At 38.6% G+C, this 15,878-nt stretch overlaps 1 protein-coding gene across 1 annotated transcript in view; it reads left to right on the top strand.

Moving 5' to 3' along the window:
- The window catches only part of GOLPH3 (golgi phosphoprotein 3), a 62,894-nt gene that overhangs the window by 37,109 nt on the left and 9,907 nt on the right, over window positions 1–15,878 (top strand). Inside the window, exons 2-3 of the mRNA XM_032415238.1 lie at window positions 8,345–8,476; window positions 14,342–14,456. Coding sequence (XP_032271129.1) covers window positions 8,345–8,476; window positions 14,342–14,456 — 247 coding nt within the window. The remainder of the gene's footprint in view (window positions 1–8,344; window positions 8,477–14,341; window positions 14,457–15,878) is intronic.

Raw genomic sequence — 15,878 nt, 5'->3', positions numbered from 1 at the left:
CAACAGTAGTGTTTTATACTTATTTTTTATGCAACTTTTGCTTTTAAATAAGTTCTTAAAAGGAAAAAGAAAATACACAGTTTTTTATTTAATTTTATTTTTTTATTATATTCAGTTAGCCAGCATATAGTACATCATAAGTTTTTGATGTAGTGTTCAGCGATTCATTAGTTGAGTATAACACCCAGTGCTCATCACATCATGTGCCCTCAATATCCATCACCCAGTTACCCCATCCCCCCAATCCCCTCCCTTCTGTAACCTCAGTTTGGTTCCCAGAGTCCAGAGTCTTCTCATGGTTTGTCTCCCTCTCTGATTTCTTTCCCTTCAGTTTTCCCTCCCTTCCCCTCTGGTCCTCTGTGCTATTCCTTATGTTCCACAAATGAGTGAAACCATATGATACTTGACTTTCTGGGCTTGACTTATTTCACTTAGCATAATCCCCTCCAGTTCCACCCATGTCGATGTGAATGGTGGGTATTCATCCTTTCTGATGGCTGAGTAATATTCCATTGTATATTTGACCCACATCTTCTTTATCTGTTCATCTGTTGAAGGACATCTTGGCTCCTTCCACAGTTTGGCTATTATGGACATTGCTGCTGTGAACATTGGGGTGCAGGTGCCCCTTCTTTTCACTACATCTGTATCTTTGGGGTAAATACCTGGTAGTGCAATTACTGGGTCATAGGGTAGCTCTGTTCTTAACATCTTGAGGAACCTTCACACTGTTTTCCAGAGTGGCTGTACCAGTTTGTATTCCCACCAGCAGTGTATTTCTCCACATCCTCGCCAACACATGTTGATTCCTGTCTTGTTAATTTTGGCCAGTCTCACTGGTATGAGGTGGTATCTCATTGTGGTTTTGATTTGTATTTCCCTGATGGCAAGTACAGTTTCTTAAGTTTACCTTTGTATCTGTCTTTCTTCTATATGGATTTGAAATACCATCTGACTTTCAGCAGCAGAACTTCCTCTTAATTTCTTATCAGGTTGATCTGCTAGCAACAGATTCATTTTTTGTTTCACATTCATTTTTGAAGGATAATTTTGCTGAGTATAAATTCTTGGTTGATAATATTTTTTCTTTCAGCACTTCAAGTATGTTATCTCAGTGCCTGCTAGTCTCCAGTCTTAGAGTTTGCAGTGAGAAGTTAACTGGTAATTGTATTGTTCTCTTATATGTGAGAAGTTGTTTTGTCATGCTGCCTTCAAGATTTTTCTCAACAGTTTGACTGTGATGTGTCTAGGTTTGACGATCTCTTTGTGTTTATCCAGTTTGGAGTTTGTTGAGCATCTGGATCTTAGATGAATATTTTCCCAGTTTGGGAAATTTTCAGCTGTTACTTTTTCTGCTTTCTCCTCTCTTTTTGAGACTCCTTTTACTCCTATTCTGGCAGTTTTGAAGACCGTAGTCTCTGGCTTTCCTCATTTTTTTTCTCTTTTCTTCTTTTTTAATTGAAGTATACTTGACATTCCTCACTTTCTTCTTTTTTCTTGCTGTTCTTCAAATTCAAGTTCCTTGATTCTCTTTCATTTCAAATCTCCTGAGCTCTTCCAGTGAACTTTTCATTTCAGTTATTAATTTTAACTACAGAATTTTTATCTCTTTCCTGAGAATTCTGTATTTGATGAATCATTTTCTTAATGAGTCATTGTCATTCTTTCCTTTAATTCTTTAAATATGATTTCCTTTAGTTCTTATCAGTTACTTAGACTGTCCCTCAAATTGAATTTGTCTGTTTTGTAAATAGTTTGTTCTTTTTTTTTTTAAAGATTTTATTTATTTATCTGAGAGAGAGAATGGGAGACAGCATGAGAGGGGGAGGATCAGAGGGAGAAGCAGACTCCCCGCTGAGCGGGGAGCCCGATGTGGGACTTGATCCCGGGACTCCAGGATCATGACCTGAGCCGAAGGCAGTTGCTTAACCAACTGAGCCACCCAGGTGCCCCTGTAAATAGTTTTTTAATGTGTGTATTTTTTTTTTTTTAAGTGTGTGTGTGTTTTTTACTTTCATAAGGTTGGGGATATGAGGATTTAATTTACTTCTTTTTTTTTCTTATTTTTTTGTTATGTTAATCACCATACATTACATCATCATTAGTTTTTGATGTAGTGTTCCATGATTCATTGTTTGTGTATAACACCCAGTGCTCTATTCAGTAAGTGACATCTTTAATACCCATCACCAGGCTCACCCATCCCCCCATCCCCCTCCCCTCTAGAACCCTCAGTTTGTTTCTCAGAGTCCATAGTCTCTCATGGTTCATCTCCCCCTCTGATTTCTCCCCCCTTCATTTTTCCCTTCCTGCTATCTTTTTTTTTTTTTTTTTTAACATGTAATGTATTATTTGTTTTAGAGGTACAGGTCTGTGATTCAACAGTCTTACACAATTCACAGTGCTCACCATAGCACATATCCTCCCCAATGTCTATCACCCAGCCACCCTGTCCCTCCCACCCCCCACCACTCCAGCAACCCTCAGTTTGTTTCCTGAGATTAAGAATTCCTCATATCAGCGAGGTCATATGATACATGTGTTTCTCTGATTGACTTATTTCGTTTGGCATAATACCCTCCAGTTCCATCCACGTCGTTGCAAATGGCAAGATGTCATTCCTTTTGATGGCCGCATGATGTTCTATTGTATATATTAATTAGATGAGATTAATTGGAATGTAGCACTTAAATTGTAAGTGGCATTTGTTTGATTAATAAGTCCTAATTTGCTTTCTTACAAATGATAAAATGGGTGGATTGGACTGCTGTTTATTTATGAAATAAGCAGATGCCCTTATTGTCATAAACAGACTAGTTAAGTGCATACAAATTTGAATTTTTTAGCCATGCATAATATTTGTTGGTCTATGTAAATCTTTTAGTTGTAGTTTCTGTACTTAGAGACCTTTGTCAGATACATAATGTCAATTCATTAAATTCCTTTTAGCTTTATTAGAAGTTACTTGCGGGTGCCTGGGTGGCTCAGTCGGTTAAGCGTCTTCCTTTGGCTCGGGTCATGATCCCAGGGTCCTAGGATCGAGTCCTGCATTGGGCTGCTTCTCCCTCTGCCTCTCTGTCTCTCTCTCTGTCTCTCATGAATGGGTAAATAGATTCTTAAAAAAAAATTAAAGTTACTTCCTTGCTAGAACAAAAATCCCTTCAAGAAGATGCAAGTGTTCAGGAGTACAGCCCAAACACATAGGAAAGGTTCTGTTGTTAGGATGCTATTCTGTATGTGTGTTTGTCTCTCTATGTCTGTTTCTGTATGTCTTGGTTTGCCTCAGTGCTGTGTGTTCTCTCATTTCTGTTCTGCGTCTCTCTTCTGTTTTCCTTTCCGTTTACCTTCATTCTCAGACTGTGTGTGAACAAAATGGCTGGTGGCATTGCAAGCCACTAATCAGTTAGAACTCATATGCTAGTGCCCATCAGCCTCTGTGTCCCCAAGTTAGATTCCCAGGAGGGAAACTTTGATTTGCCCATCCTGGTCCAAGTAGATGTGATAGGGCACAGTTGTGTCTTTCTGTAGAATCTGAAGATGAGGGCAAAGTTTCAAAATAGGGTATGTGAACCAAGAGTGGTTCAACTAGTACAACTTCACTAGTACAACTTTTGGATTGGGTTTGGTAGTAAACACCAAATGTTTTGGTAACCTGATATTTTCTTTTGCTGAGGAAAGTCTGTTTAGAAACTAAAAACATTGATCACCCCAGAATTCAACATTATACAGAAGATAGATGCTTAACTGACTGAGCCACCCACGCGCCCCTGTGGGTTTTTTTTTTTTTTTTTTTTAAATATTTTATTTATTTATTTGAGAGAGAGAGAATGAGAGACAGAGAGCAAGAGAGGGAAGAGGGTCAGAGGGAGAAGCAGACCCCCCGCTGAGCAGGGAGCCCAACATGGGACTCGATCCCGGGACTCCAGGATCATGACCTGAGCCGAAGGCAGTCGCTTAACCAACTGAGCCACCCAGGCGCCCCCCTGTGGGGTTGATTCTTAACATAAAGCTTCTCATTAAGCACTTCTGGAGCTTGTAACTCAAATGGTGAGAACTCAGTGTTTGCATTTTTAGGGGCCCAATAAAACACCCTTTTCCCCCATTCAAATTGAGCCACTTGAGAGAAATAAAGGGAATCAGGCAAATAGAGATCCAAATAAGTATCATCTTATCACTGAGAAAAAGCTGTGTTGGAGGTTGTTGCTTAGACATGTAGCAGCATTGGGCTTTTTATAGTCTCTTTCCCTTAAATGTCGACCTTGGAAGTGCCCACCAAGGGAAGAACTGTGTCTGCAGAGCATGTCCCCAAGACCATTGCCTCATTTGTTATTGTACCATTCATTTTTTCTGAATGGCATACTATATGATAAAGATAATTTATCTCAGTTTATGTTCCACAACCTCAGGAGGTCTGCCCTAAAGTTTGGCCATTTGTCTGAGTGAGTCTGTGATGCCAGGGACTCTGAACAACAAAAGATTAATTGAAGCAGAACTCTGTAATTAATTAATTTAGCTGGCATCTCATTGGGAAAGTTTCTACTTACCTGGTTATTATTTGTTGTTATTCAAGTAGAGGTGCTTTGAATTAGTTTCCAGGGCCCTTGGAGTCCTTGTCTCTTGTGTTCTATTCTAAGTTTTGTTGGAAGCCTTGTGAGCTGCACATGGTATCTTTAAATGTGCCTGTTTTTGATTTTGTAGCATCCCAGCTCGTCAGTATGATTATATTGGGGTCTTAATGCATCCTCTATTCTTGTATGTCCCGTCTTGTTTTGGACCCATGAACCTAATGAAGTCCTGTTTCTCTGGATTTTGTGGGAACATCTCTGCTTGGAATATCTCTGCCTCTCCCATCCTTGTGTTTGAAAATACTGGAACTGATTTCTGATCACAAACTTGTAGGGTCCCAAAACAGTTTTCTTGTGGTCGTCTAACCCCCAGTTGTTTCTTCTGCAGCGAGTGGGGGACGTCCTCAAGGTCCGATGGCTGCTAGTATTCTTAGTGCAGCTGCTGTTGCTTCATAAGTAAGTGGATAGTCTGGCCAGTGTGGTCCTCCCTTAATGTGACCCTGAGCTTTGAGTACCTATCCTTAGACCAACCACAGGCATGAAGATACTCCATTGCTGGCGGTAGAATCTCAAACCCATTTAGGGATCTGAAATAATCACTGACTAAGTGCAAGAGTGTGTGGTATCACTGAATACATAATCATTATTGGGGCTTCTTTACCTTCTCACAACATGGTTGCAGATGTATAGAGTTGTGCCTTTTTAGCCAAATCATAAACTGCTTTATATTGCCAGGTCTTCCTCACCTGTTTTAACTATTATTCTTAATGTGCCTGGCTTGCTCTGCTTAACAGAAATTTTTATGTAAATGTTTATGGGTGCACAAACTCAGCATGCCCTGAGTATATAACCATCCTACCTGGATTACAGGTTCTTGTAATTTGTTTCAGGGGGGTAATGGTTTGAGGACAAAATCCTTTGGGCAGTGGTTATTACTGACCTGCCCTTATAAAATCTTTTTACAAGGTAGGTAGGTTAGATTGGTGGCATGCCTGGATATGGTTATCCAGTCTTGTTACCAAGTTTTCAGTACTCCAAGTAACTGACAGGTTGGACCCTAATTAATTACATCACTACACTGCTCTGGAGTATGGGGCCTATGCCACATGTCTCTTCTCTCTTCCATGGGTTTAGGTTAACTCAATAGCTGTAATATGACATTTCCTTTAAGGTACCATCTTACTTTGAAATGCATCCCAATTTTAGAGATACTTAACTTTTTTTCCCCACAGTTTTATTGAGAAAAATGGACAAATCACTGTGTAAATTTAAGGTGTAGAGCATGATGGTTTGATTTACAAATATTGTGAAATGCTTACCAAAGTAGATTTAGTTAATATTCATCATCCATATATTGTAAGCTTTTAAAATGTATGTTTTGGGATTGATGAGATGTAGTTTTAAGATTAGCACTAGAGATGAAAGATTAAAGGGCTCCCTAGCATTTGTAACTGAGTAATTTCGTCACCACTGCTGGTCTGTCGTACATGTGTTGGGGCATGAATTCACTGCAGAATCTTGCTGGTCTATGTCACGGCCAGATTCACTTGACTTTCGTACAATCTACTGCTTTTCCTCTAATATACTTAATTTCAGGGGTGGCATTGTCATCTGATCCAGTTATACCATTCAAATATTTAGAATTAATCTTGCCCTTTTTAGTATTCCTCCTCTCTCTCCCTTCCCCCAACCTGGTTAATTCCTGATCAGTTTTGCTACAGAACTGTCCATGCTCATTTGTCAGCTTTCCCCTGTGAATTTAATTCTGTTTAAGTATGTGTTTTAGTGGTACTGCCCAAAAGCCATTCACTTAAATGTAGATCTTTAAAGTCTGTTATTAAAGACTCCATTTTGCTAACCTCTCTGGGTATACCATAACCTTGGGAGCAGTTGAGGTTGAGACATAATATTTCATCCTCTGCTAGCAAATGTGAGTTTTTCAGTACTGTTCATCCGGAATTTCCAGGCTTGTAGACAGAGACAGGGTGTGGTACTGTCCACATGCATTACTGCTTCACGAGGTGTGTTCTGTTGTTTACAGTTTGTAAAGGCTTACCTGGGAGCTTCAGCTCCATGTCCAGGTCAGTAGAAGCCAGACATCTGTAACTTTGATTTCATGTGGAATCCATTCCCAGGCTTCGCAGGACTTAAGTTGGCATGGATACACAGACCATGGATTTTACCTAACCTCTGTAACTTACTGGTCTCACTAACCATGTCGCTAAACCTCTGACAGTCTTATTTTAAAAGATTTTATTTATCTGAGAGGGCGAGAGAGTACAAGCAGGGGAAGGGGCAGAGGGAGAGGGAGAAGCAGGCTCCTCGTGGCAGTCTTATTTTAATCAGACCCCTGCCATTTATTAAGTTTAAAAGTATTCTCTCAAATCCAGTCAGTTTTTGCTTCCCCTGCCTCATATTTAAATTGGCCTCTTTAAACCGATACTTTGTTTATTCCTTTGTGGCTCCCTTAATCTAGATTCTCACTTTCCCAAAGCCTTTTCCCTCAGGAGTGGTAGTTTCATTAGGCTAATTTAAGTCCCTGTGTCAATAGTGGAATCCCATGGACCTTGATGGTTGGTCAGTTATCTTCTGATACACAGGGTGACCACTGTGACCTGGCAAAGTACCAAGATTGACCTTGAGAGAATGACAGAATCAAGGGGCTAGGTTTCCCCCCCACTCCCTATCCTAGGCCATCCGTTCTTCACAGGATCAATTAGCCTGATCTCTCTCCTACCAAGATTATATGTTACCTTGTTCTGAGAACCCAAGTTCTGCTTTTTCCTGAGTTGGATACTTTAAATTAGTAGATGGCAGACTTCATGGCTTCATATTTTGGAGAACTCCCAATTATTCACTGAAAAAGTGCCCAGACTTCATCTGGTTGATTTGCATATCCCCAGATCTCTAGGTGTCTGTCAGTCTCATTCTGTCTGGTTGTTCTTCCACCTTGGATGTTGCCCTTAAATGTCTCTTGGGGAGGGGGGCGCGGGGAGGGGCAATCTGATCACTTTACAATGCTTGTTATTCGAACTTTAGGCATGGGCCCTCATAAATTTCCTAATATATTCTTCTAAAATTAGCTTTGTGTTTTTATACTAAAGAAGCCTTGAATGAATGATTTTTTAATTCTCTGTGAGGCCACAGTGGGCTAGATTGTTTTTCCTGAACTTTTTTTTTTTTTTTAAAGATTTTCTTTATTTATTTGAGAGAGAGAGACACAGTCAGAGAGGGAACACAAGCAAGGGGAGTGGGAGAGGGAGAAGCAGGCTTCCCGCGGAGCAGGGAGCCCGATGCGGGGCTCGATCCCAGGACCCTGAGATCATGACCTGAGCCTAAGGCAGATGCTCAACGACTGAGCCACCCAGGCGCCCCTTTCCTGAACTTTTTAAACTTGCCCACACGTACTAATAATAAACCGCTATCATCAGGGGTTAACTTAGTGAATGAGCCCAGGTCCTTGCAATCTGAAAGAGCCTCCTAAACATGTAACTTAATGAAGAATGAAAGACCTCTTTTTAAACCTCTGACTTCCAAAGTTATTTATCTGCATATAAGGATTAGTGGTGAAAAGACAACAAACACCTGAAAAATCTAGATTAGTAATGTATAATAATTGTAATTTTTTTAGTATTTTATTTAAAAGTATAATTATGAAAAGATACGAAAGGTAAAAGGCACCAAAAATAACTTTGGCTAAGGATATTTCTATTTTTGAGTCTGAATTCAAAGTAAATTAGCTATTTTGTTTTCTCTCCCCCCTCCCTTTTTTTAACTAGGGTTACACATCATTTTGGAATGACTGTATATCATCTGGATTACGTGGCTGTATGTTAATTGAATTAGCACTGAGAGGAAGGTTACAACTAGAGGCTTGTGGAATGAGACGTAAAAGTCTGTTAACAAGAAAGGTAAGAGGAGTGCTGAATAACATATCCTTTTTAAAGAGTTTGTGCTGACTAAAAATGGAAGTTTCTATTAATAGATTTAAAGAATTAAAGAGGAAGTTGATTTTAAAGTTAAGACTTTATTGGAAATCATGTTTTCATGTCTTTTTTGCATTCTTTGTTTCTTGGTTCTTGGTACATAATGACTAATGTAATTAATTCATTGTTAGACTCACTGGCCCCTGCATCTTGCATATTCAGAAAGACTCCAAACTTCATTTGCTGCTTCTGAAAGCCATACTTTGGAAAGACTTGACATAACTTTGTTTTAAAATTCAGAGGTGTTACCGTGCAAGTTAACTATCTATAGGCTGTTGGACTTTTTTAGCAGAATATGAATACTTTTTAGATCTCTACCTTCTCTACTGTAAAAGTCTGTGTAAATAGTTATTTTTTAGAATTTTTAACTCCAGCCTCCATCTCAGATATTCAAGACTGTTTCTCTTCTAGTCTAGTCTTGTGTTTCTTGGGGCCATGGTGTTTCAAAACTGTTTTTTCCTTAGAAGAACCATGAGAGACGATGGACTCTGAAAAACAAACGGAGGGTTCTAGAAGGGAGGGGGGTGGGGGGATGGGTTAGCCTGGTGATGGGTATTGAGGAGGGCACGTTCTGCATGGAGCACTGGGTGTTATGCACAAACAATGAATCATGGAACACTATATCTAAAACTAATGATGTAATGTGTGGGGATTAACATAACAATAAAAAATTAAAACCTGTTTTTTCCTTTAATACAGCATCTTAATGAAATCTACAAAGTTTTAGGTCAGAACTGAACATTTTTTGCTTGATATGCCATAATCCTATAGGAAAGAAAGCCACATTAATGGCTTTCTTGAAAGTTCTATGCAGAATAAACATTGTATAGCAGAATGTACTCCTCATGTGATTTTTTTTTTTTTGAAGATTTTATTTATTTGAAAGAGAGAGCGAGCACAAGCAGGGGGAGCGGCGGGCAGAGGCAGAGCGAGAAGCAGGCTCCCCACTGAGCAGGGATCCCGACGTGGGGCTCGATCCCAGGACCCTGGGATATTATGACCTGAGCCGAAGGCAGATGCTTAACCAACTGAGCCACCCAAGCACCCCTCATTTTTTTTTCTTAGAGTTTTAATAATTTTCTTTCTAAAAAATGTTTTCTCTGTGCCTTTTTTTTCTTATATGCTCCCTCAGAAAAAAACTAGCATTATTAATTTTCAAATGTTCAAATACATTAAGTAACTCCATTAGAATCTGCCTTGTGCTTCAGTCTGGACTGGTTATGGTTTGGTTTTATTGGGACTTCCTGTCTCATTTTACTGCTTTCAACCTCCTGTTTCTAGATCTAATATTTTTTTCCATCCTTGTGGCAGGAAAATGTTTTGATATTTTGCATGCCTGAAAATTTCTTTACTGAACCTCATTTTCATTTGATAGTTGGGAATAGAATGTTAGATTTAAATTATTTTCTCACAGAATTTTGAAGTCATTTCCCCATTGCCCTCTAGTATACAAAGTTGCTATTAAAGTCTGGTGCCCTTTTGATTTTCATTCTTTGTGTGATACCTGTTTTCCTATCTGGAAGCATTTCAGATCTTCTGTTTATTCCTGATATTGTACGATATACCTTGATGTGGGTCTTTTAAAAAATCATTATTCTGTGCTTGCTTTGGCAGCACATATATTAAAATTCATTATGCATGGGTTCTTTTTTTTTTTTAAAGATTTGATTTATTTATCTGACAGAGAGAGACACAGCGAGAGAGAGAACACAAGCAGGGGGAGTGGGAGAGGGAGAAGCAGGCTTCCCGCGGAGCAGGGAGCCCGATGCGGGGCTCGATCCCAGGACCCTGGGATCATGACCTGAGCCGAAGGCAGACGCTTAACGACTGAGCCACCCAGGCGCCCCTATGCATGGGTTCTTTCAATCTAGAAATGTTTAGTTTTGGTTTTATCAGTTTTCTTCTATTTCTTATATCTTTGCTCTATTTTCTAGAACTTTAAGTTTGATGTGGACCTTTTGACTAGTCTTTTTTCTTTCTGTTTCTTAGTTTCTTAGCTTTATTAAGATATAATTGGCATTGACTTGGCCTCCCTTACCTTTTTTAACATGTTATTTTTTTTTTTTTTTAAGATTTTATTTATTTGACCAGAGAGACACAGCGAGAGAGGGAACACAAGCAGGGGGCATGGGAGAGGGAGAAGCAGGCTTTCCGCAGAGCAGGGAGCCTGATGTGGGGCTTGATCCCAGGACTCTGGGATTATGACCTGAGCCGAAGGCAGACACGTAACGACTGAGCCACCCAGGTGCCCCTAAGATTTTATTTTTAAGTAACCTCTACACCCAACTTGTGGCTTGAACTTATAACCCCAAGATCAAGAGTCACATGCTCTGTCAACTGAGCCAACCAGGCCCCCCTGGTTATCTCTTGATAAATCACTTTGAAATGCTATTTACTTTCTATTAGAAAAGATGAGGAAAAAAAAAGTTGAACATTTGGCTCTCTTAATACCACTTACCTCCACCCCCAAAGTTCCTGATAGAGTTACATCATAATTTTTGCAAAACCATAACAATTGTTTTATATTATTACAATTATGTTAGCCCTGCAGAGTTTGGTTATATCCTATGATATTTTCCTTCCTTCTTCTTCTTTTTTTTTTTTTAAAGATTTTATTTATTTATTTGACAGAGAGCATGCCCAAGGCAGTATAAGCTCATTTAGAAATATGGACGTAAATGCCAAAGAAATAACTATAGAGAGCTATAGCAAGTTGAATAGTGGTCCCCAAGAGGTGTTCAGGTCCTAACCCCTGGAACCTAATCCCGAGTAAATCTTTGTAGATGAGATTACATTAAATTAGGTATGGAGATGATGGGGCACCTCGATGGCTCATTCGGTTAGGCGTCCGACTCTTGATTTTGGCTCAGGTCATGATCTCAGGGTCAGGCTCCACGCTCGGTGGGGAGTCTGCTTCTCTCCCTCTGCCTCCTCCCCCCCTCTCCCCAAAGCACACGCTCTTCCTCTCTTTCTCTCAAATAAATTCATTATGCATGGGTTCTTTCAATCTAGAAATGTTTAGTTTTGTTTTTATCAAGTTTTCTTCTATTTCTTATATCTTTGCTCTATTTTCTAGAACTTTAAGTTTGATGTGGACCTCTTGACTAGTCTTTTTTCTTTGTTTTTTAGTTTCTTAGCTTTATTGAGAAATAATTGGCATTGGCTTGGCCTCCCTTACCTTTTTTTAACCCTCTTTTGAGTTTTTTTTAAATGTGGTTCTAATGTTTTTGATTTCCAGGAGCCTTTTCTTGTGTTTTGTTTTTGTTTTATCACGATCTCTTGTTTCATGGATATAATATCTTCTTTTAAATCACTGAGAATATTATGGCTCTTTGGAAAATTTCTTTTTTATGTTTCTTCAAGTTTTTACTTTCTGTCTTTTGGTTTCTTTGATGTTGAAGGTTTTCTTTTAGTATCTTGTCATTCTTGGTTAACTGTTCATATTTAAGAATGAGGCTCCCCTCTAAGGTGCAATATACTGAATAGAAATTAAAGGTGTGGGCAGAGCATATTTATTAGTGGGCCACAGATTGCTGAATTTTGTTAAGGGGTTTAGAACTACCCTGAGGCATTGAAGAGTTTTAAGCAGAAACTAAAATAACATGGTAAGACTTGCCTTTTAAAAAGATCAGTGAGGAGAATGGATTGAAACTAGTTTGGGAAAACTAATTAGGAAATTTAATCCAAGTGAAAGATAACTAGATTGAGTGGAGTAATTGCAGAGGTGATGGAGAAGAGTAGTCCCAGCTGGGAGAGATTGAGGGGACAGAATTTCATGAGAAAAAAGATCCACCCGTACCCAGGTTATTGTGACCTGATATAAGTCGCGTCTCAGAGGGTGGGCATGAGGTGGGTGTTGAGGCCAGATTGCAGTGAATTTAAGGAATAGTGGGAGGTCAGAAGTGGTGGCATGACCACATTGTATAAACAAACAACTTTTTTCTGCCATGGTTCTCCTTTTTTCGTACTCTCTCTCTGACCTCTTACAAAAAGCATGGTCCAGAGTAGTACTGTCTAGTAGAACTTTCTGTGATGATGAAAATGTTCTGTATCTGCCAACACCATAGCCACTGGCCACATGGGTCTGTGAGCCAGACACTTGAAATGTGGCTAGTGAGATTCAGGCATGTTGTAAATAAAAACACACTGGATTTTTGAAAACTTACCTTGAAAAAAGAAGAATGTAAAATATCTCAATTTAAAAATATTTATTACAGGGCGCCTGGGTGGCTCAGTCGTTAAGCGTCTGCCTTCGGCTCAGGTCATGATCCCAGGGTCCTGGGATCGAGTCCCACATCGGGCTCCCTGTTCGGCGGGACGCCTGCTTCTCCCTCTCCCACTCCCCCTGCTTGCGTTCCTGCTCTCGCTATCTCTCTCTCTGTCAAATAAATAAATAAAATCTTTAAAAAAAAATAAAATAAAAAAAAATAAAAATAAAAATATTTATTACATGTTAATATTTTGACTATAGTGGGCTAAGTAAAATATATTAAAATTTCACCTGTTTCTTTTCCTTTTTTAATATAACTACAAAAATTTAAAAGCTTTATGGCTTGCATTTGTCATTCTAATTATATTTCTGTTGGGTCACGCTGTCTCACAAATAGCCTTTTAGAAGATTGAGCAGAAAGGTAAAGGACACGTGTTGAAGACAAGTTTAAGGGAGAACTGCATTTAGAAAATAATGTTTTAAAATTGTATGACATTTTAATAGCTAACATAAAGTAATATAACAGATTAACATTTGGTGTTAATGGAATTTCAACTAGAAATTTGTTGCTTAGCCAAGAACTCAGTGAAGGCTGCAGAAATCTAATACTTGGCTAAAGCAGTATATAGCATTTTCTTCTTCTTTTCTTTTTTTAAAAGATTTTATTTATTTATTTGACAGAGAGCACAAGCTGGGAAAACAGCAGGCAGAGGGAGAGGGAGAAGCAGGCTCCCTGGTGAGCAAGGAGCCTCATAATGGGGCTCCATCCCAGGACCTTGGGATCATGATCTGACCTGAAGGCAGACGCTTAATTGATCTGAGCCACCCAGGCGCCCCTATAGCATTTTTTTCCCTCATTCCCTGGCTTTGTATTTTTCCACTTTTAGATGGATTCTGTATCTTAGCTTTAAAAAGTTTTGTAGTGTTTAAAAATTTTGTTACCAAACCTATTGGTATTTTCAAGGTTTCTGCTAGTTGCCACAATTTTGAAAAAAACTTTCTCACCCCTAAATTATATTTCATATTTAAATCTTTATCTTTTGTTGTGGTATAAGCTCTGAGGAGCCAAGTCTTACTGAACTTTTAATTCTAATGGGTTAGCCAGTTGTTTCAATAACATCTATTGAAAAATTCATTTCTCCACTGCTCTAAAATGCCACCTTTATCATACTGAATTGAATATGTAATTGTATATAATTGAGTTTGTTTCCGTAACTTAGAAATGTTTAAAAAATGAATTTCTTGATTAAATAGCCCAAGGTTTAGCAATGAAAAGAATTAACAGTGAGTAAAAACTGTTCTAGCCTTTTGCTTTACTAATTCTTGCACAGTAACTTTATTTGCATTCGTGATTGTGGCTAATCTGGTTAGGTTTAAATGTTGGGTATCTTTTTTTTTTTTTCAATGTTGGATTTCTTAATAGAGAATTAATTTAAAATTTGAACCTTGACACTGCATGAACACACTAGGGACTTTAAGTATAATGAACTATTTGTATAATTGTTTTAAGGTTTTCATCTAAAGAGATGGTCAGAAGAAAGAATTAGTGGATTATTTGATTCTTACTGCTTACATTTTAGGTGATCTGTAAGTCAGATGCTCCAACAGGGGATGTTCTTCTTGATGAAGCTCTAAAGCATGTTAAGGAGACTCAACCTCCAGAAACGGTCCAGAACTGGATTGAATTACTTAGTGGTAAGCTTTTGTGTATAAACTAAAAGCTGAATTCTGTCTAAAAGATTTTTGTAAAAGCTTAAAATTCTTTTGAGAGAAACTTACACAAAATGGCCAAAAGCTTGTGTTATATAGGCAGACTTGAAAGTTACTAGTCACTGAATGGGGAAAATAGTGGTTTTAAAAATTTCACCCCCTCTTAATAAGACTGAGCAGATAGATGTTCAATGAAACATAATATTCTTCCTTAGAGTTTCCACCTTCTTTATCAAAATTACCTCATGCTACCTTACCACAGGGTAGACTAAGTTAAGCTGTGATAACAGACAACCCCCAAACCTCCGTGGCTTTAAACAACAGATGACTTTTCACTCATGTTATAAGTAGTCACAGGCCACTTCATTCTCACTTTGGCAGCCAGGCAGGCAGATAGAGCTGCCACCATCTGGAGCACTGTCTGTCACTGTCATAAAGGGAAGATGAGCATAGCCAATCATTCAGGCTTGGAAGTTTCTGTTCAGAAAGGACATGTGGTTCCGGTTTCATTGGTCAGAGCAAGTCACGTGGCCTCCCCTAACTTCAAGGAGACAGGAAAGTGCAGCGGTAGGAAGGAGAACCTGAAATACTTGGTTGACAGCACTGGTGACTATTGCATTTACATTAAAGTTATTTGCGTATTTGTCTAATCTAGATAGAGAGCTTTGAGTATAGGACCTAAGTGTAGAGTATAGGCCGAAAGTTCTCTTGCTTTTCCTCTTTACTGTTACATAAAACATTGCTTCTGTGTACATGTATTATTTCAGTTCATGTTCAAACATACTGCTCTTTAACTTTTAAAAGCATTTGGGTGTTGTTAGATTGGTAATTAACGTGTAATTTTTTTCTCACTTGTAGTTTTTTTTAACTTACAGTTTCTAAAAATAACCCTATTATTCTCTCAGTAAAAGATTTTGAGTTTTGCATCTTTGTTTATGTAAAAATTGAATACGCATATTCCATTGTTAGCTAATAGGCAACAGTGGCACTTTACAGTTAGGGCAGTGTTCATTCTGTTTGTTACTGATAGAAAACAGACTTACTCACAAGGTAGTTTTGATGAATTTTGCAGTTTGTCTCTATTGACCATCCTCTTGTAAATCTTCTAATAAAGGTTCTTTTTACTTCCATAAGGAGAAACTTTAACTCAACCCTCTTTCCCCCTTGGTGCTATGTCCAGTTATAATTTCTTTTGCAGGAATCTTTTAAAATTACTTTGCCCATTTGATCAGAGTTTGTTTGGTTAAAGCTAGATTGCTTAGCACCTACTAATACTGTATGTCACATGGCCCAGCATGTTGTCAACCCTCTTTGAGTTAGCCTTCCACTTAATGCCTGTTGGTGGTACATGGCCATTTAACAGAATCTCAGTGAGGGCTTTAACGTTAACTCCATATGTTAAATATT

The sequence above is a fragment of the Phoca vitulina genome, unplaced genomic scaffold (assembly GCF_004348235.1).
Source record: "Phoca vitulina isolate PV1807 unplaced genomic scaffold, GSC_HSeal_1.0 scaffold17, whole genome shotgun sequence".
NCBI lineage: Eukaryota > Metazoa > Chordata > Mammalia > Carnivora > Phocidae > Phoca > Phoca vitulina.
Note: the sequence above shows the minus strand (reverse complement) of the source record. Positions and strands in the feature narration are given on the sequence as shown.